Consider the following 22,348-nt stretch of genomic DNA (forward strand, 5'->3'; position numbering starts at 1 on the left):
CTTAAAAGAAATTAGCATCCAATTCCTATCATCTTTACTAATCTTCAGTGGAAGTAAACAGGCGCTAGGCCACCACAGTCAGGCATTACCGGAATGACCACTCAGGGGTATTACTAGTAAATGTTGTAATATCGATGGGTCACACTAAAGAAAGAATGGAAAGCACTGCTTAGTATTCCTGCACTCCAGTGGCTCCCAACTTTGGAGTTCATGGCAACTGCATGTAGAGTTAAATGCAGATTCTCAGGTCCCCCCAAACCCCCAGAGAACAGTTTTGGAGTAAGAGAACTTACTAGAGCTATGGCTCCAGGTGATTCTAATACAGATAATCCCCCCTTTGTTTCTCTTTAGAAAACCACAGTTCTACACTTATCCACTGGCCTTGCCTTACCCTACTTCTCGATCTCTACCCTTCCTTCACCTCCCAAGGCTAATGCAGAGACACAAATCCATTTCTCTCCCCAAAAGTCCAGCATTTTGAGGAAAAAAAGCTAGTAAACTGAGGCTGGTTCCGTTATCCTTCCAGGAAAAAAAAAAGGGTGTTCACTGCCCACACTAGCAAATTCTATAAGTAGCACTATGTTTCAAACATCTGCAAATAATCTTCCGGAATACAATATACATAGAGTTTGTTACTCTAAGAATTTTTAAAAGCAAATAAATTGATGAAGAACTTTTATGTGGCATACAAAGTTATGTTTTACTTTACCTTCCATACGTTAACAAATTGAAATGAGCATTTAAAGACAAATGAAGATAGTTGAGACTAGCAAAAAATGCAGTGGGGGGTAAATTCCCCAACTTCCCTTGTGTCAGAATTTAAATATCAAGGAAGGAGGACTGTACAAAATAGTATTAACCTTCGAGGTATAAACCTCAAAGACAGTTTTAATTGCACGTTCTATTCTATCCTCAACTTCATTCCTCCATACCAGTGGGGTGGGGGTCAGGGGAGATCACTGGATCAAAAAGGAAAGGAAGTGGAAGGGGCACAAAGAGAGCCATAGGCAGGTGCGAGCCCTGGCTCCCCATAGCACCCACTCCTACAAGGGTGAGGCTTCCCCCTCCACCAGCTGCATCTGGGCAACCAAAAGCTAGAGGACAAGTCCCAAGTGCACCCATGTGTCACATATCTGGTCCAATTCCAAGCTCCATCTCTAGTGAAGGGGGGACTTGCAAAGGGGGTTGAAAGTTCACATACTATTACAGCTGTGTTAGAAACACAAGGAAGGGTGTGGAGCTTGGCTAATTTTTAAACTAAATCCTGCTAATGTGTTTGAAGTTTTTCTTCAACTTTTAATAAAACATATCTTAAACAACATAAGATATTTCTCTTCTGTGACCAGCTGACTTGATGTTCCGCACATTTCTAAACGTGCCCGATACTCAGCTAAGCAGAAGCCCGACAGCGTCTGAGCCCGCCAGGCTCCAGGCCCAGGCTACTCACACATTCCGCTGCCAGGGGCTTCCAGGCTGCTCTTCTCAGGAGCAACCTTCCATCGCCTTCTTAAAGTAAATTAAGTGTTAAAAATATTGTTATTATTATATAATTCCTCACTTCCTGTTTTTGTTTTCCTTTGAAACAGAAAAATTTGTTTTACTATTTTAAACATGAAAATGAATGGCTTTATCAAATTATAATCCAATGCAGTTATTCCCAATTATAATCCAAAACACAGAAACAGTAACTATTGAAAGTTTTCCATCAGAGAGTCAAAACTGCTTTATGACTGGACGAGATCTGTACCAAATCTGAGGATTTTTATCTTGGGTTTCTCCACTCCCATGAAACAAAAGCAAAGGCCAGGCAGACACAGTTGCAGCTGACTAAATCACTAAATTTCTCCAGCAATAGAAAACAACAACAAAACATTCATGTCAAATGACCTTCCAGCATTTTCAAAATGTTTTTCTTCATTCTTCAGTAGTTTTTCTATTTACTTATTTAAGAAGCTTTCTGGAATAACAAGAAGCAAAACACACACACACACACGAATACACACACACGCACACACACACACAAAACTGACTATTCTGTATGAATTGAAACTGCTAAAGCAGCAAATTAGTGCTGAGATTTTAATATACTACTCTGTCTCCCAAGGGACAACTACAGCAGCAGAAAGGAAGGTCTCCACTTTCTCGGACCGGTCCTCCCACCTCTGCTAGCCCTAGCCAAGAGCCCACCATGCAGGCTGATCCCACAGACAGACCCTAGCACCACCTTGGAGCTCCCAGGAGTGGCTCTAGCCAAGTCCTCGAGAGTGGCTCTAGCCAAGTCCTCGACGCCGTTAAGTGGTTACTCAAGAAAACAACCAGAAATCAGTCTAGGAGCGGGCCTTGCTCAGACCTGAAAGTAAGTTACAAGTTCTCTCCTTAGATGCTCACAAGCTCTTTAAACTTAAAAGAAAATTCCCCCTAGCGATGGTTCAAAGCCTAAGACAACTGCAAATAGGGTTAACAAGAAGAAAGGAGGAGATTCAAAATTCAAATATTACCCAGGGCTTCACTAGTAATCTCCTTTAAAACAAAGAATAATCTTTATCAATCTACATTCCAAAAGTTTTTATTATCAAGTTAATTAACAGACTCCAGTGTTAGTATCTGAATGCTGAGCAATTAATGGCAACGAACTATAAATGCCCTTGTCTTTGCTGTTATAACAAATCTTATAAAACAGATGATATGAGCACGTCAGTGATTTAACACAGGCCTTCTACGGTTATTTTTCCCCAAAAGCTGCAGAATAAGGAGCGGCTTATAAATTAACATTCTGTCACAGAAATAAGAAGAAACATAGGTTAGGATAATTAAATAACAACAGCAATAGAGAACTGTAATGCTACAGTGGATCCACAAAATTGTGCTTAACATAACTTCTTCAGTGACTTATTTGGGTGGCACGTTATTAAAAGGGATTTTACGCTTATGCTCCAATGCCACCTCCTTTTCAAACGATGCCCATTTGCCAAATATTTTGTTTACTACATCTTCTTTTGAAATTGCTGACCACAAAGATATCTAAATAAAGCAGTATTTTAGAAAATATACATTAAATACTTGTGCCTACCGACTCATATATTGACACAGAAGTCTACTTGGTTCAACTGTTCAGGAATCCACTGTTACCCATGGCCTGCCAAGCTACAACTATTTTCTGTTAAAAAAAATAATTAAACAATAACCTTGTATCTCATTTTCAATCACTGAGGAAAAGCAATGTAAGTGACCAATTCCAAGCGTAATTGATATGTTCTTTCTAAATGCCCTTGACTATTTAACCAATCTTTTCATCTAGTTCAGGGCCATTGAGGCTTAGGCATTATCTCTTATTTTCACTAACAAAGAGCTGGTCCTATCCCTGATCCTTTCTTCTTCTCTTGCCAGCAAACTCGTACTCATCCTTCAAGACCTCCGCTGAGGCACTTTTACCAACACCCAGTCGCAGCTCACAAAGCCACCTCCCCCACTGTCCTGCCCACAGTGACTCTGCTCGACTGGGAGCTCCTTCTGGTCCAACACCAAGTCCAATTAATCACTCGGTTCCCGGCATGTAAAATACTCCCAACTCCAAAGAGGTTCAGTAAGTGGTTTATGCTTCTCTTTTGCTTTTCCTAACTGGTCTATCTTCTGCGCTTTTCCCAATAAACCTAAAGTTAAGAGAATAAAAAGATAAAGTTATACCTCGAGAAGAATATATTCATAATACCCAATATTTCTCTCAGAATCTGAGATAATTCTATCAGCTGGAAAAACAACTATACCTAAAAAAGGCAAAGTTTGAAGTTCTCTTGCTGCTTTATACTAGGGTTTTTAAAAAATCCATCCTGATATATATTTCTTTCCTCTTTAAATAAATTGGGACTCATGTGAATGGAGTTACCTCCTACAAATGTTCTCTAAGGAAAGATTTTTCTGGCTATGAAAACAGTGTAGTTTCAAGCCATAAAATTCCTGCCAACTGTCACCGTCCTGGAAATGGAGCTGAATCGGCAGAGGACCACTGTCAATGGGAAGGTATTAACAGACAGTCGGGTTTCCACACGAGGCAGCTCCCTTCAGGTCACTTGATTCAGGAACACTGCCCTTCATACCTAACAGCTGTATCCGTTAGGAGGCAGTGGGTGGAAGGTCCTGGAGAAATGTGAGCCACAACAGAAAACAGGATCTCTGCTCCAGCATCTCACGAGAGTGGATCTGAGGCAGAACAGGAATTACAGGTAAAAGGGAAAGGCTATGAGTCTATAGGTACAAGGAAGAAAGAGAGTAGAAGGTAATGAGAGTTTCCTAAGAGAGGAACCAGGAAACAAACCTGCACATAATACTTTATGGCCCAAAAACGATCACATGGAAGGCAAGCGGAAACTAAAATAAAACAAAAAAATAAAAACTTTTGGCACTAAAGGTTTTCCCTATGTACAAAAATATTAAATGTTTAGTAAAATAGTTTGAGGAAGTAAGCTAGGAGTTAAAAACACTTTAGAATGGAAGCAACTTCTTCAAATACCTATTCTTTGCTTTAAAGTCTTAAAAAATTAATACTTTCCTAAAGAAGAAAATGTCAGGGTGCTGAGTACATACAAAGCTTGGTGAACGTGAAGTGCATTTTCCTGGCCATTCTACACCAGGAAAAACCAACCAGGCCTATCCTTACGCTGTAGTTCTATTTCTTCTGCCCCCTGAAGTGAGCAGCACAGAAGAGAAACACATGGGAATGAAGCAACAATAAGAATTTGTGATACTTAAAGAGACTCTGACTCAACAGTCAACCAAAAAATTACAAATGTCCAACTGTGTACTTCTCTTCTTTCATGAAATCAAATTTGTTATCTAGTCAGTCAATGACCACAGATTCTATATCTAATTCAGAATTCTGTGAGGTCTCTTTAACATTGTTGGGGCTTAAAAAAAAATATGTATAATCCTTATTAGAAATAAAATAACTTAAAATAAGAACCATTGGAAAATAAATATTAAAATGTACTTACGTGAGATGGTTGGGGTTATCATTTGTTAAAACCTGGAGAAGAATTTGGGAAAATACACCAAGTCTTTAAAAAGCGCCTGTTCTATCACCCAGAAATTTGACTTGCATTGTTTATAGAAGGTAACATTTGCTGTGCGAATCCACACATAAAGCACAAACGCGTCAGCTATAAAATGTTCAACAAAGCACTGTCTGCGATATCAAAAGAAATTATAAAACCTAAATAGCCTGCAGTAAATGTTTGTCTTCTTCAACACTGTAAAGTCTGTTTACTAAATGCCAGCAAATGATATATATACACACACACACAGTTTTTTCCTATACACCCATATATATCTATGATAAAGTTTAATTTATAAATTAAGCATAGGAAGAGATTAATAACTAAACATAAACTAGAAGAATTGTAACAATATATAACAATGTACTGCAATGAAAATTATATAAATGTGGTCTCTCTCTCACTCACAATTTCTTTTTATACTGCACTCACCTTTTCACTCAAAGGAAGCACTTCAGGACTTCTCTATGTCATACATGGATTGCCAGCATCACTAGTCTTACACTTCAGAGCCATTACTAAGTAAAGTAAGTATTACCTGAACACAAGCACAGCGATACAGGACAATCAATCTGACCACCAGGGTGGCTACTAAGTGACAAAAGGGCAGGTAGCATCTCCAGCATGGAGACACTGGACAAAGGGATGATTCTCGCCTTGGGCGGGACAGAGAGCGGGATGGTGAGAGATTTCATCACGCTACTTAAACCCAATTTAAAACTTATGTATTACTTATTTCTGGAATTTTCTATTTAATATTTTCAGACCACAGTTGACCATGGGTTAACTAAAACCACGGGAAGCTAAACTGTAGATAAGGGTGGGCAAAAAAATCTGCAAAAAAATTTTTTTGAGTAAGTCAACAATAATATTCTACTTTATGCCAAGCCTTGACCTTGGTACTGGGGACACAATGACAAAACAACATCTTTCCTCTTATAAAGCTTATATTCTAATGGGGGAGCCACAGACAATAGAAAACAAAACAAGTATATGTCACATAGCGATTGCAGCTATGGAGAAAACAAAAGCACAGTAATGTGACCAGCGCAGGAAGACGGGGTGGGGAGTTGCTATGCTTCATGCAGAGTGGTCTGGGAAGGCTTGCCTGATGTGGTATCATTTGAGCAGACTTCCAGGTAGTACGTCTTCCTTGGAAGACTTCCAAGGGAAAAACCTGCAGGTATCTGGGAGAAGAGCATTCCAAGCAGAGGGAACAAGTACAGATCCCTGAGATGAGTGCCTGACGTCTGAGAAACACCGAGGACGGGTTTGGAAGGGGTTGCACAACTGGTAGGATACAGTAGTCACTGGAAAGCCTATGGCTGCGAAATGCCGGGAGTGGGAAAGCGCACTGGAGTACCAATTAGGAGCAACTGGAACAGCGCGAGTAAGAGACCAGGATGCCTGACCCAAGGAGCAAGCCACAGAACTAGTAAGATGGACTCAGATTCTGAATAGAATTGGGAGTTCAAATGGCTTGAAAGAAGAGTCAAGGAAGACTTCAAAATTTCTGGCCAAAGTGTCAGGAAGGACTAAAATGGAGGAAAATATAGAAGAGGTTTGTGGAAGAAAGAGTGAGAGTCAAGAAATCTTGCTTTGAATACACTGGCTTTCAAAGCCTGTTGAGATATTCATTTAGAGGTGCTGAATAGGAGCAGGGTATACAGACACACAGAGGGTGCCAAAAATAAATGTATACACATTTTAAGAAAGGAAAACACTGTATTAAAATTGTAATACTCAGTATATGAGGTAGGACAATTAAGTGCACGAACTCATCCTAGAAAAAGTGCCACATGCCTCATTGCTGAATATCACTGCGGTCACCTGCGAAGTCCTCCCCTTGGGAAGCTATGCACCGACACCAGCACCTAGTCGCACCTTCAAAGCAATTTTGGAACTCTTTTCCTGGAATGGCCATCAGAGCTGTCATCATATTACCCTTGATGTCCTGAATGTCATCAAAATATCTTCCTTTCAATATTTCCTTTATCTTCAGGTAAAGAAAGAAGTCATTGGGGGCCAGATCAGGTGAGTAGGGAGGGTGTTCCAATACAGTTATTTGTTTACTGGCTAAAATGTCCCTCACAGACAGTGCCGTGTGAGCTGGTGCATTGTCATGATACAAGAGCCATGAATTGTTGGTGAAAATTTCAAGTCGTCTAAGTTTTACATGCAGCCTTTTCAGCACTTCCAAGTAGTAAACTTGGTTAACTGTTTGTCCAGTTGGTACAAATTCATAATGAATAATCCCTCTGATATCAAAAAAGGTTAGCGACATCGTTGCTAACAAGTTCGCAAACTTAATTGTCCAACCTCCTATACCGATAACAAAAGATGAATACAAGTCATGTGTATACATTTTTTTGGCACCCCCGGTATATATAATGGAGGAGAGACGTGTAAACTGCAGAAACATTTGAAAGCATTTGAAAGTTATAAGCCTCTAGACGATATTCAAAGCTCTGAGATAGAATGAGATCACACAGGGAAGGTGTGTAAAGACCAAAGGGAAGAGGCTCCAACACTGACCACAGACCAACATTTAAAGGTCAGGGAGATAAAGAAAAAGCAGCAAAGGAGAGCAAGGAGTGGCCAGCGGGCAGAAGGAAAGGCAGCAGAGTGGTGTCCCAGGAATCAAGCAAGGACAGTGCTTCAAGGAGGAAGAGACCAGTGCCTGAATCAAATGCTCCTGACAGGTGATAAGGAGGAATGACAACCGCCTGTTGGATTTTATAAAAGGGAGAACACCGGTGGCTTTAAAAAGAGCTGTTTCAGTAGTTTGGCTGAAATAAAGCTGCATGGAGTAAATTCCAGGGGAAACAGTAAATGCTGCCCCTATTTCTAAAGAGAAATAGGCTGGTGGTTTGGGTCAAGAAAGGGAGTTTTTTTTTGTTTTCTTTTGGGTTTTATTAAGTAAGAGAAATGACAGGCATGTTGACATGCTGGATTCTAATGAGAATGATAGAAAGGGAAATTGACGGAGCGGTGAGAAGGGACTTAGGAAAGCTACGACTGGAGGGAACGCCTTACACAGGAACACGTAGATTTCAACAGAGTCCACCAGGGGAGGCAGACTGTACATATGTACGTTCTCCTGACTGCTTGAATTTCTTCAGTGAAATAGGAGGCCGCATCACCAGCTGACAGTGGGGAGTGTGGGGTTTGAAGACAGGGATGTGAAATAGCCCCAGGGAAAGTGCAGTGACACACAGGGCAAAGGTTATCTGAAGTTAGTGGCCGTGAATTGAAAGGAATAACAGTCTTCCTTCTCTCCTTGTACCCCACTCCACTGGAGTAGGTGGGGGGATGGATTTCATCAGGGTTGCTTGGGTAGGTGTGTAAGATGGGGAGGGCAGAGGGCAGCACAATGTATTTACGAGTCTGTGCAAAGGAAAAAACAGTATATGCAGAGGAATAATTATAGCAACAGCTTAGGGATTAGCTGGGTGTTTCACAGAGTTTCAAGAACCGTGCCACCATTTTAGATTACTCTGATCAACAGAAACATTTAGATTATCTAATCTGCTATCCTGCTGGAACTGGTAATTTCTTACATTTTATAATTCATTCATGCAGCATCCTTTACCCAATACATTACAATATTATATATATTACATGTTTATTATAGACAATTTAGAAGATGCAGATAAGGCAAAAAAAAAAAGCTAACATTCTTACTAATTTTTACCATGTGTTTACTTTATTCACAAATTTAGGGTATTTTCACACTTTAGGGTAATTTACCCTTTCTGTTAAACAGCTCCGTGAATATGTTATTTTAAAAGTTCTATATTTTCATTTTATATATTTACTGCTGGATGGTAAGAAGCCCCATGGGTTCAAATTCCTGCTCCTGATTTTTAGTTGCTCATGCAACAACATATTTTTTCACTCTCATTTGTACCAGTGGAGTTCATGGTTATTACACACGTGGGTGGTAAGCCTCTATTTCACAAGTCTTCTAGTATATGATGTAGACATTTACTTAGGAAAAACACAACATTTTATAAATGACTTTCTATCCTTCACATTACATTTAAAGCATTATACTGACGCTTAAAATTCTGTATATAAAACGTAACTCACGTATGAATTTTATTTCAAAAAAAATTAGGAAGCATGTAACTTATGTATGTTGGTAAGATTTCAAGGGAGCAGTTGTCCCGAGGATAAGGCAATGTGAAGAAACCAGTGGCTGTAGTGGAGGAATGCTAGATTGTCCCTTCAGCAACCGTCACGAACGTATGAGAGAGATGGAGCCCACCGATAATCATGTCCCATACTACTTTAAAAAAATCCCAACGTTCATTTAGACTTAAAAACAAAACCATACAAAATGCTAATTAGTCTGAGCCTAGAACCCAATTCCATTTTGCACATAAGAACAAAGTATTCATAAAATAATTTTATTACAGATGAAATTTTCCAGGAATAAAACTATCGTGTATATTGAGGGAAGATTGTACTTTGATTCTTTCAGTCTCTGACCAAGAGCTGCTCACTCTCTTAAAAGACATCCCCACTGACAACCTGCTGACAACATGAGTTGGTGGTATGACACTCCTGTATCAGTCTCATTTTGTAGCTGTCAAGTCCAGTCATCCCACATACTCATATACGTGTAAGTATCTATTCATAGGTCTTCTAACGTAGTCATGCCTGAGCATTTCCTTAAATATTCAATATTTTACTATATGCTACTTTCCTGTCACTTTTCCATATACAGTTTGTGCATTATTCTGACTTGGTTGAAATTTTGTGTAGGTAACCTATATTACCTATGAATTTTGTGTAGGTAAAATATTCTCTCTGAATTTTATTTCAAAAGAATAAAGGAGGCATTAAAAAAGTTTCATTATAAAATGGGAATGTACTGTCTATAGGTTGTAAATTATCTTTTATATTACATGTTTATATACTTTTAAACTACATAAGGGATGTCAAGTTAACAAGTAGAAAATATCAAGAGAGCATCAATTTCACCAGTATGGCAGGTTAGAGTATCTAATCTCAGTGTCTACTGATTTAAAAATCTAAAATATTGAATAAAATGCCTTTTTAAATGGATCACAGACTTGGCATGAATGTGAATGATGTAATAAGCATGAATGAAACAAGAAATGTACAGAAAGTAAACCAAGAACATGGAAAGTAAGTGCAGTAGAAGCTGACTTTTACTATGGGTTGTAACTTTCCATTCGATGACTACACAGGGAGAGGGAAAGGGGACATAACATAGGTTTTGCCAAAAGGGAATAAAACCTGAGATAGTACCTCTCACATAAATCAGGGATTAAGAAGGGCTATACTAATCATTTAAGAGCATGAAAACCCACTAAAGAGAAAAGAGAAATGCTTGTCTTGAACTTAATACTCAGAAGTAGGAGGAATTAAAAAAATGCTCCTATGAGAATTAGCAACCACAGGCTAACCATCACCTGGCTTTCTGGTCAAAATTAACACTTCATGGTGTGGTCTGCTAAACCTCACAGAGAAAATTCCATTTCAAATGGCCCCCGAGGCATGAGCAACTGGATCCACTGATCACTCTTGCCACCATTGTGGGACGACAAAACATTATGTTTATCTTGAAGTAATACACTCATAGTGTCGCTTATGGAGGACTCGAACCAGGGCAGTCAGTCATGATGTGTAATGAGACATCCAAACAGCGGCTTAAAGCCACCAGCATGTGTGATGCTCACAGGTTTTGTGGGTGAGGAATTTGGACGGAGTGCAAATGGCAAGGCTTGTCTTCACGACTCTGCAGCCTCCGCTTCTGTGGAAGGCAGCCGACAGTCGCCGGAAAAGCTGGCGCTACAACCAGTTAGAGCCTCTTCACTGAAAGGGAGGGTCACAGACCCCTCCTTTCAACAGGCAGAGTGCCCTAAATGTTGGGGACATGATTTACCACAACCACAAACAAAAATGTTTAACCTTCAAGCCTTCAGAACTAACTTGCAATTTATAGGAAACAGAGGGACTACTGAACGAGTTAAGCCACATCAGGAGAAAACAATCGGCCAGAGCCATTTCACAGGACAAATGACTCAGTTTTTAAACATGCCAACCACATGAATGGGAATGGGAGGAAGAGAGAACCGCTCTAGATTAAACAAACTAAATCACTGTATTAACCTTTCTTGAATTCTGCTTGAAACAAACTCATTATAAAGCCTTTCTAGGGACAAGTAGGGATATCTGACTATGACAAGGTTAGTAAATGGAAATAATTATGGCATGTGAATGCTCATTACATCATTCCATTTATCAGCATATTAAGAATTTTTTAATAATAAAACTTTACAAAATAAAACACAAAGTACAGTTCTAGATTACTAGTGCCCATAGGCAATATGGCAAAAGCATATACCAATTATTCTGAGGAATCAGAACATAAACCCAGGCCTCAATAAAACTATCTTCAAAAAACAAAGAAAGAAGAGAAATACGAAAATCCTTAGAACTAAAAAGAGAACATAAATAATGCATATCAAAATTTGAAAAATTCAGCCAAAGCAGTAATTAAGAGGAAAATTTTTAGTCTTATACTTGACTTCATCAGACAAAAACTTTCAAATAAGCTAAGCATTCAATCACGTGATTGAAAATAATTTTTAAAAAAGAACAGCAAAATGAATATCAGTAAAACAGAAAGGAAGACACAATCAAAGTATGAATAAAATTGAAATAAACTTTTAAAAAAACGTGGTAGAGAGGACAACGACCAAAGTTGCTTTGGAAAGGTGAACCACTGGGCAAGGTTAATCAAGAATAAAAGAAAAAAGAAAAAGAAACATCATGAGTTAAAATACTTTACCTCTCGATATTATAGAAATTAAAGTAATAAAGACTACTAAGAACGTTATATTATTAAACTTGAAAAGCCGAAGGAAATGGATAAACTCCTAATATATAAGGATATATAAGGAAAACACCAACTCAAGAAAAAACTGATTACCTGGATATGCCTATACTCACAAAAAAATAAGATCAAAAATCAAAAATCAAAAAAGGAACCCTCATACACTGTTGGTGGGAATGCAGACTGGTGCAGCCGTTATGGAAGGCAGTGTGGAGGTCTCTCAAGAAATTACAAATAGAATTACCATATGACCCAGCAATCGCTCTCCTGGGTATCTACCAAAAAAATCTGAAAGCATTCCTCTATAGAGACACGTGTACTCCAATGTTCATTGCAGCTTTGTTTACGGTGGCCAAGACATGGAAACAACCAAAATGTCCTTCGATAGATGAATGGATAAAGAAGTTGTGGTATATATACACAATGGAATACTATTCCGCGTTAAGGAAAGATGATATAGGAGCATTTGTGACAACATGGATGGATCTTGAGAGTATAATGCTAAGTGAAATAAGTCAGACAGACAAAGCAGAGAACCCTATGATTTCACTGATATGTGGTATATAAACCAAAAAGAACAAGACAAACAAATGAGAAAGAAAAACTCATAGACACAGACAATAATTTAGTGGTTACCAGAGGGTAAGGGGGTGGGGGGTGGGTGATGAGGGTAAAGGGGATCAAATATATGGTGATGGAAGGAGAACTGACTCTGGGTGGTGAACACACAATGGGATTTATAGACGATGTAATACAGAATTGTACACCTGAAATCTATGTAAATTTACTAACAATTGTCACCCCAATAAATTTAATTAAAAAAAAAAAAGAAGAAGACAGGAAAAGGGAGAAAACAGAACAAACAACAGATGTGATAAATAAAAAAGAAATAGCAAGAAAAAAAATCAAAAATCAGGAATGGGACAAAAGCTAAACATCAAGGGCTACACAATCTTTTATGGCTTTACAGACACTTCTACCAAATATTTTAAAAATACGTAATTCCAAACTTTATCATAAACTATTCCAGTAAATTTAAAAAGGGATTAGTCTCCAATTCATTTTACAAAACTCCATAATATAAAAACCAAAACCTCACAGGATAATTACAGCTCAATCTCATTCGCGAACACTGATTCAAGAAACCTAAATCAATGTCAGCAAACTGAACTCAGTGATGTACAAAAAGGTAAATCATATCATGAGCTAGGTTTATACCAGAATGCATGTTTGGTTTAAAAATCAAACATACATCATTTACCCCAATAACAGATTGTAAGAGAAAAACAAAGTGATCATCTCAACAGGTATAAAAAGACACATAAGATAAAATCCAGCATTGGTTCATGATAAAAGCTCTTAGCAAACTAGAAAAAAAAAAGGCAACATCCTTGCCCAACAGTGGACAGCCACAAAAAAAAGGGGGAGGGGGTAAACATAATTAATGGTGAAATGCTGAAAGCCTTTTAAATCAGAGAGAATACAAGCATGGACAGTTCTTTTAAATAGTACATTGGAGAAGCTAGTCTGTAGAAAGGCAAAAAAAGGAAAAGAGTGATTTTTTTTTAAAGCTATTTTTTTTTAACTGAGAAAACTTAAGAGAATCTACAAAGGATAGAGTTAATAGAATTAACAAGAACTTAACCGGTCACTAGCTAAAAATATTAGCATACAAAGTTCATTTATATACACCAGTAGCAATGAGAAAATAGCATTTTAAAAGCAATTTATACAGCAAATATATAAGGTATATAGCAATAATTCTAACAAAAAAAGTACAACAGCTCTTTTTAAAGAATGTTATGAAAGAAATTAAAAACTACCTAAACAAACGAAGAAACAGAGAGAGATGTCATTCGTGAAGAAGAACGATGGATGGTGGAATGAGAATGTGGGAAGAAAAAGGAAACCGGACATGAGAACGAACCAACTGAAGCATCCTCACAACACACAGCCAGTGCTAAAAGCAGAGTTGGACTAAGTCACTTTTTGACAACAAAACGAGTAACCATCCACCTCTCCTGTCTTTTTCTAAGTGGCAGATGCTTCTCTCCCAATGACAACTGGTCCCACTTCAATCCTCCTGTCTCATGGATAAAAATTAAGACATAATCACCAAATACCCCAGCTTTTTGAGAGCAGCCAATCCAGGATGGAACCTCCACTTTCCTAATCCCTCTTAGAACCATCCAGCACTCGTCCCAACCCTAGAAACCCCCACACCTCACAGCTTCCCATGATGCGCGTGAGACCCTCAAGAGTGCATTCTCCTTGCCCGCACAGCCCAAGCTTCGTAAGTCAAACTTGTTTCATTACAAGTGTGTTCCTGGTCTGTGGTTGGTGGGCTTCCACAAGGCAAAAATTGTTGAAATGTGGAATTTCTTTTTGTTCTACTGCTACTCTTATAAATATCATCCATTTCACAGAAAAAGATATAATGAAAAATATAGATCCCATTGTAACAACAGCAAAAAAGGATTAAATTCGTAGGAAAAAGCATGGTAAGAAAAGAAAAGTATATGAAAAGATAAGCAAACACAAATAGGCAAGAAAACTCTGGGAGGGAAAAAAAGACTAATGAATTTAATGAGGATACACTAATCCTACCAGATACTAAAAAATAATAAAAACAGTGCTGGTGCATTAATAGGATCCATTAAAAAAAACAAAAACAGAATAACCCTACACACTGTACCTAAGAGAATGTAGCAACTAATAAAAATGGCATTTCCAATCAACTGGAAAAGGTAACTTAATAGTTAATTTTATGTGTCACCTTGGAGTGTTTTGTGATGAAATTAACATTTAAATCAGTGACTTTAAATAGACTGCTCTCCATAATGTAGGTTTACCTCATCCAACCAGTGAAGGCCTGAAAAGAGCAAAAAGACCAGCCTGGCCAAGCAAGAGGGAATTCTCCAGCAGACTGCCTTTGGACTTCACCTTCACACGGGCTCTCCTGGTTCTCCCTTCTGCCAGCCTTTGGACTAGATCTGGAACATTGGCTCTCCCAAGGCGCCAGCATGCCAGCCCACACTGTGGATTTTGGACTTGCCTGCCTCCATAGTTACATTAGTCAGTTCTTTATAATAAATCTTTTTATTCTAACTAATTAGATGTGTAAACATATACTGGATGTGTATACATATGCATATCCTATTGGTTCTGTGTCTCTGGAGAGTCCTAATGAAATAGCCTACACAAGGAATGGTACTTAAACAACCAAAGGGCCATCTAGAAAAAGACAATGAAATTTGGATTATACCTCTCTCCATTGATTAGAATAAGTGAAATGTAAAAAGTGAATCTATGAAAATACTATAACATGGGAGAGTTCCTTTGTACTCCCACTGAAAATAAAATCCAAAGATCATAAAAGATTGGTAATTTTGATTACATAACTTTTTTTAAATTTAAAAACCTCTCTGCATGACCAAAACAAAAAATGTACCATAATTAATGTCAAAAGACAAATGACCAGATGGGGGGCAGGCGGGGGGGGGGGGGGGTAGGGAGGGTACTAATTCTAATCACAAAGGTTCAGTATCCCTAATATATAAAGAGTTTTTATAAATCAATTTTTAAATGACCAACAACTCAAAATTTAAAGACAAAAAGACATGAGTTTACAGTCCAGAAAAAAAGGAAATGTAAACACTTTAAACCATCACTCATAACAAGATAAATGCAAATTAAAACTACATTATGAGGTTGGCAAAAATCCAGAAACTTCTTAAAACTCCGCTGTTGGTACATGTGTAAAGAAACAGGAACTCTCACACATCAATGGCGGAAGTATAAATGAGTACAACCCCTACGAGGAACAATCTGGCAATATTTACCAAAATTATAACTGCATGTACACATTGACACAGTAGTGTGACTTCTAGGAATTTATCCTACACATACGCTTGCACATTTATGAAATGGCACATATTCAAAGTTTATCATGGTGGTATTATCTAAGTTGCAAATAACTAAAAATAATCTAAAAGCTCACCAAAATTTATCTGGCTAAATATATAAAAAATGGAATGACGCTATAAAAAAGAATGAAGGATTGCTTTTGGAAAGATTTATAGAAAATATATTTTAGTGAGTGAGGGAGGGGTGACAAAGAACAGAAGAGTACATATAGCATGTTGCAGCCTGCCACCATTCGGGTGAAAAATAATTTACGGTATTTTGCTACTTTGTATAAAGAAACTCCAGAAAGACATACCATAAACTAATAAAGTGGTTATCTGGCAAAGGGTGAGGTGAGTGGTGAATTAGGAAGCACTGCGATGGAAGACTTAACTACATCCTCTTTAATTTTGAAACAATGAATGTATTGCTTATTCAAAACATTACACATTTTAAAATGTTAAGGACACAAGTGAAGTATCTTAATGGAACCCTAAAATTACCTTTTGTATCCATCACATTGACAAAAGACACAAAGTAATTTTGCTGATGGATTCCCTAATATAAAATCTATGTATGCTTTGTACGCTTTGTCCAAACAAAAGGAAAGTCTGCACGAAGGAATGTTTTGTCTGTTGTGAAAAACTGACTTATTACATTAAACACAGTTGAGCTTCTTTGGTTTTTAAATGTACGTGAAATAAGTATTACAAATTCTTATTAAAATTCAGCTTGATTTTGAAAATATTCTATTGCTTATTTTTACTTCGTTTTGGGATAGATTTGGTGGAATTATTCTGCTTTTGTAGATGCTAGTTCTATCTAAAATACAAGATCTTGTTTCCTAGGGAAACTTTTTAAATCAATCTGAAAAAACTGTTCCTGTCAAAGGAGACCCTCTGATGAGGCAGTCTAAATGTCTCTCCAACTTCCACTTTTTCGTCTTATAAAGCGTGTAATGAATTGAGAAAAAACTTAAGACAGTATGAAGAGTATGACACAAGAAAATATTCCCAACATACTTTGAGGAATATTTGGTTTTCCTCAGAATATACAAAACCCAAAATAATTACGTTAAAGAGTCATGGTTATATAGTATGTCCTGCCACATAATTTTATTGTATTCAAATCAATAAAATAATAGTAGTATCAATCAAAGCATAAAATAGACCTAAACTAAGCTCATTAAAATGCTATTCATTAAAATATTCTACCTGTAGTATGCTTTAAATATTTAAATGTGACGGATATTAAATAACTAATTGCCATGTGGTAGAAGTCACAGTGACCGCTTCATAAAGGAAGTAAATTTTGAGCTTGGTCTTAAAGGAAATGACAGGCACACAGAATCCTTAATCAAACTGGTTTTACAATCAGATTCATTTTAGCACACCAAAGTAAAATGGGTAATTTCTCTATCGAGTCCTTAAATTGTAAGCACATGACAAAACATTCCATGTCTACAGAGAAGTTCAATAAGGCTCTGAAGGCCCTTGAAAAGCCTATACCTTTATATATCATAAACCCAGATACCAGTCTCTCACACTTAAAAAGAAATAAGGGGTTTTTATTTTTCCCAAATTTTAATAAAAGACTAAACCAAGTAACTCTGAAATAATGTACATTCCTACCTCTATAAATCCCTTTATACAATACCAAAGTTTTGAAATCATACATGCAAAAGACAGGATTTAACATGTTTTAACCTATTTTAAGTCAAAAGTGCCCTTTAGGAGACTCAATTAAAAGTTATATGGGGAAAGATTCCAATGAACCCAAGATAATACTTAAGAAATCACCAGAATTGATTAAAATTAAGTTTCATATAGTTAGACAGTTTGTTCAGCATCAACAACCTCTTCAAAATGTGCAAGAAGTACCTTAAAAACTACATAGTCCATGTCAGTCTCTTCCCCACACCTCCCCCACACAGAAAAGAACGGAGAAAGGAAAAGGTACAATCGCAAGTTACATTACAATGCTGTCACTGGAAGTGCTATCCAAGTTTCAGCTGGATTCAAAGTAAGGGAACCTAGCTCACAACGCCTTTTAATATCACTCAATGACAGTCTCTAAAACAAGATGAAACTGAATCATCTTACCAAATGCATATTTACTATTTTTGTACAAGTCAGGGAAGCTGAAATATATATCCCAATTACCTCCCAGAGTTACTTAATGAGGCTAATTTAAACTAGAAACTGCTTAATATACTTAAAGTACACGATTCCCTTTAGTATTTTAATATATTGTAATTGAAGTGATTATCTGTTTATAAGCTACTTTAAGAAGAATAACTGCCAAAGGCAACAATGTTTTGATATAGTGGCACTTACCATTAAAACAAAAACTAAAAAAGCTCAAGATAAAAATACCATGAATGTGCCAACTAGCAAAGATTAAATGATCAATAAAACCATTTTCCTGAATAAGCCTCAAAGTGACAGAGCACTTTCTTGAAAGATTCAGAACACAAATGACAAAGAACATGAAAGGACTGACATTTTCTGCTGTCACTATCCAGGAATGTAAGAAGCTATTAAACTAGTCATTCTTCCTACCCTTCAATCTCAAACATCCATCCATAAACAAACAAACATATGAAGAGTTCAGATTAGGTTACAGTCTTGCATTTTCTCAAACTTTTTTTCTCAATGAAAACAAGATTTTTAAAATGGAACAGGAGGCCATTTCAAAGCCCATCGGGCCCTTGAGGACAGAAGAGAGACGTGGGCATCAGAGCGGGCCTCACCTGCTGCGGCTGGTACCTCTGCTGGGACTGGGACGGCAGGTACTGAGCCTGGGGCGGAAGGTGCGGGGGCTGCGGCTGCTGGTTGTAATAAGGCTGCTGGCCCTGCTGGCAGTACCCACTCACACCTTGCTGTCCATACTGAGGGGGCATCTGTCAAAAAGTCAGGCAAAGAAAGAGAGAAAGTCAGAAAGTGAAATCCAATGAAATCAAACATGGTTTCAATTCAGCAACATGAAGAGGGTTCTTCGCTAAGCAACTGAATTCAATATTTTTAATAATCTCTCCCTTACATAAATCGACATACTGCCTTCTATTCCTATGCTATCAATGAGGTCAAAAGATAATTTGACTTTGCTTTAAAAAATAACATTTTATCAGATATCAAATACTGATTACATAAAAACCCAGTGTGTGTATATGTGTGTGTGTGTGTGTGGGGGGCTCTTAATACTGACATTAAACAATAGTCTCTGCTAAGAAAGTCAAAGAAGCACTATGATAATCCATTCTCATGCAACACTCACAATGAAAATGAACTCCAGCAACCCAAGTTCAGTAACGAATATTTTGTAGAATGTCTGTCTGTGGTTTGGGTGCACGTACAGGGTGCTGTTTGTTTCAGCTAAGGTCAGAACTGCCCAGTTACATTTGCAGCACACACCGCAGCAGTTATATTAGCAATTCCACCGACTACTTTTGCTAAAAAGAAACATTGCTTTACAATCAAAAGAAACACCTGTAGAAAATAATACTGTGACTATCAAACAATATACGCATCAATATGAGTTCTTGAAGGAAGGATATGCATATGTAATACAAGGATAGTATTTTACCAGTTGGTAAAACAGGTAATGATGCAAAGCAAAGTCTACTGCACTGCAAAAACTAAAGACACAAACATAAATATGGCCTAGAAGGAGTCTTCTGCATCTCTAATTCACATGAACCTAAATATCCTGGAAATCAGTGTGTAAAGGAAAGTACTTCTTCATGCAGTAAGTACACCATTGATAATTTTTTTTTCAAACAAGAAATCTATTGGCTTTTTTTTTTCTAATTGGAAGAGAGACCAGGAGAAGACAAACAAAATATCAGGATGGCAAAAATCACTGGAGAGAAGCGAGTGGTGGAGTTAATAACACAATATGGTCCATTTGGGAACGCCAAGAGCTTGAGCCCCGTAAGCCCACACACTTAAGAATTCAGTGATCAGTCCAGATACACACTTCAAAAACAAATTCAGTATAAATACTGAATGAAGAAAAAAGGACAATATTAAATACTCTGCCTCTAAAACCAATTAGCACAGCAATTCGTAACACATATAATGAAGTAAAAGGGAAAAAAGACAAAACGTTATAAAGTTCATATTCCTTTTGACCCAATTGAAATTCTTTTCGAGATTTGTAAGCAATGATCACAAAATATTTGGCTACAATGGCCCACAAATCCCTCTCATTATAGACCCTCAGTTAGTAGAAGAGCAGACAAGTTTGTATTGAAAATCATTTAACAGCTCAGTTGAATTCTTTGCTTGTATTTATTTTACAGCTTGGTATCTCAAAATGAATGTATGTCCCTGCCATAAGCCAAGCCAAAGCATTTCCATAAAATACAACTCCACATGCTAGAATACCATACACTAACTACCACAACACACATCCTTCCGTTCAACACCCATATGTTAGATTTGATATCTAATACTCTATTTCACACAAGCATCTTTGCAGTTGGATTCGAAGCAGTTAGGATAACACTTTTGCCAGTGTTAAAATGGCTGTAAAGCTCAGTCAACACAGCAGCAACTCCCCTCTGAATTGCACAGTAATATGTTTACTTTCTGGTTTACAGAAACCCTTACACACAACATGGAAGTGTTGTTGGGGGTGGGGGGCGGGGCGCGCTCTGTTTCTAAGCAAAACAACAGGACATATTACAGGCATCTACTAACACTACAGGAGTCACCAATGTACTAGAATCTTTATCTATTTCAGCTCTGAAAAGCTTTGGGGCAGGTTGGGGTGCAGGGGAGGCAGACTCAGAGGCAGGTAGGGCGGGGAGAGTACAAGCCAATGTCCAATGGAGGCAAGCAAAATGTGCAGAACACGGCAAACCTCAGAGGGGGAGCCATCAAACACCTCTGCTTGGGGGACGTTCTTACCATCTTCCACAATAAAAAGCCTCTTCGCTGTCCTTTCAGATCCGTGCTCTATCCACCGGGTACCCACCTAACAGGCACCTCACACTGTGACTGACAACGCAGCACAACGGGCCGTCGGGGAGCCCTAGCCTCTCGTGCCCATCATCTGGTCCCCTGTCCTTAATGGGAGCCATGTAAGACAGAGAACACTAACTCCACTTCAGCTGAAGAGTCTTGGGGCTAGAAACATAAAATCTAAACCCAAGTCCTATCGTCCTTCAGTTGTGCAAATATGGTCAATAACGATATTTGTCTTACATCTCCATCTGGACAATGGGGCTACCTTATCTGTTAATTCATATGAATATTATAACCAGCAACATAATAATCCTACTCAAAATTCTACACAGATGCTACTATTACTTATTAAACTACAAGGTGCCGTTTTAGATCTAAAATATTAATTATTTCTAAAGTTTTACCTTTAAAAACCATTAAATACAATACCTCAGCTGTCTGGAATCAAAACCTAATTCTTTAATGACCAATATTGTTTTTGTTTTAATCAATTTAGATGCAGGGCTTTCAAAGATCTATTATATGCTTTTCTGAAATCTTAAAACAAATAATCATTATTACGAAACAGAAAGCGACAGGCCCCAGAGCCCACTGCTGCATGCTGTCTGCACACATCGGAGCACAGCTCTGCTCTGCGAGCTGTCTTCTCACATGCCATCAGGGCACTCAGCCATTGCTCGTCACCCTGATCTCAACCCTCACTGGAATCTGCTGAGGACTCAGAAACCCACTACGTTGCTAAAATTATGAAGGCCCAGGGGACCCATCCATGAGGGAAGTACTTGAGCTTTAATTGCCTTAAGTTTTGTGAAATCAATTTTGGCTACTGAAAGTCTTTTTGTTGATCTCTTAGCTCTCAACCATATTCAGGGTAAATAAGATAACCAGATCGTTAGATGCAAGTGAAATTTAACCAAGTTACCGAGTACCAGGAACTAAGCACTGAGCGTTGAGGATACAAAGCCTGTCTAGCTCGCATGCCACCCCTCCCCTGACCAGCCTAACAAACGGGGCAGAGCCCCACCCACCATTCTCATGCCAGTTCCAATTTTATTTCACCACAGGGGAGATGATCTGATTTAGTTAGTGAACCCCTTAATTATGCGTTCCTGTGTACTGTCTGTCCTCACCACCAGACTGTAAGCCCCCACACTCAGGGTCTGCTTCCTACTGACCTGCTACCGCCCGTCAGTAGGTGTTTGTTGAATGAATGAATGCTGTTCGACAGATTACTAAATCAAGCTGTTATTCTGTAAAATGTTAAAGTAACGAAGGGACACATTACACAGTAGAAATTACTTGTACCAGCCAAATCTTGGGTACTGTGGCTCCATCCAACAAACGACAGTCCCAAACGCCACAGTAACAGCAGCGCCCCCTGCGAGGACCAGCTAACCTTTGAGGCCTCAATGCCCAGCAAATGCCCAGGACCTTTGGTTTGCTTTGAATAAAACGAATATCACTAAACTAAATGGGAATCTCCAGAAAATTCCTGGGATCAGAGCTTTTCCGTTTATTTAAAATCAAGAACTTATTTCACTCACTTCTAAATA

The 22,348-nt window shown here is 38.1% G+C and overlaps 1 protein-coding gene across 11 annotated transcripts in view; it reads right to left on the minus strand.

Moving 5' to 3' along the window:
- Positions 1–22,348, minus strand: part of ARID1B (AT-rich interaction domain 1B) — a 396,431-nt gene that overhangs the window by 258,264 nt on the left and 115,819 nt on the right. For all 11 annotated transcript variants that reach the window (XM_081035477.1, XM_081035475.1, XM_081035469.1 and 8 more), the window contains exon 3: positions 18,578–18,727. In XM_081035477.1, the coding sequence (XP_080891603.1) occupies positions 18,578–18,727 (150 nt within the window). The remainder of the gene's footprint in view (positions 1–18,577; positions 18,728–22,348) is intronic.

The sequence above is a fragment of the Rhinolophus hipposideros genome (genome assembly GCF_964194185.1).
Source record: "Rhinolophus hipposideros genome assembly, chromosome: 3".
In the NCBI taxonomy this organism is placed as follows: Eukaryota; Metazoa; Chordata; class Mammalia; order Chiroptera; family Rhinolophidae; genus Rhinolophus; species Rhinolophus hipposideros.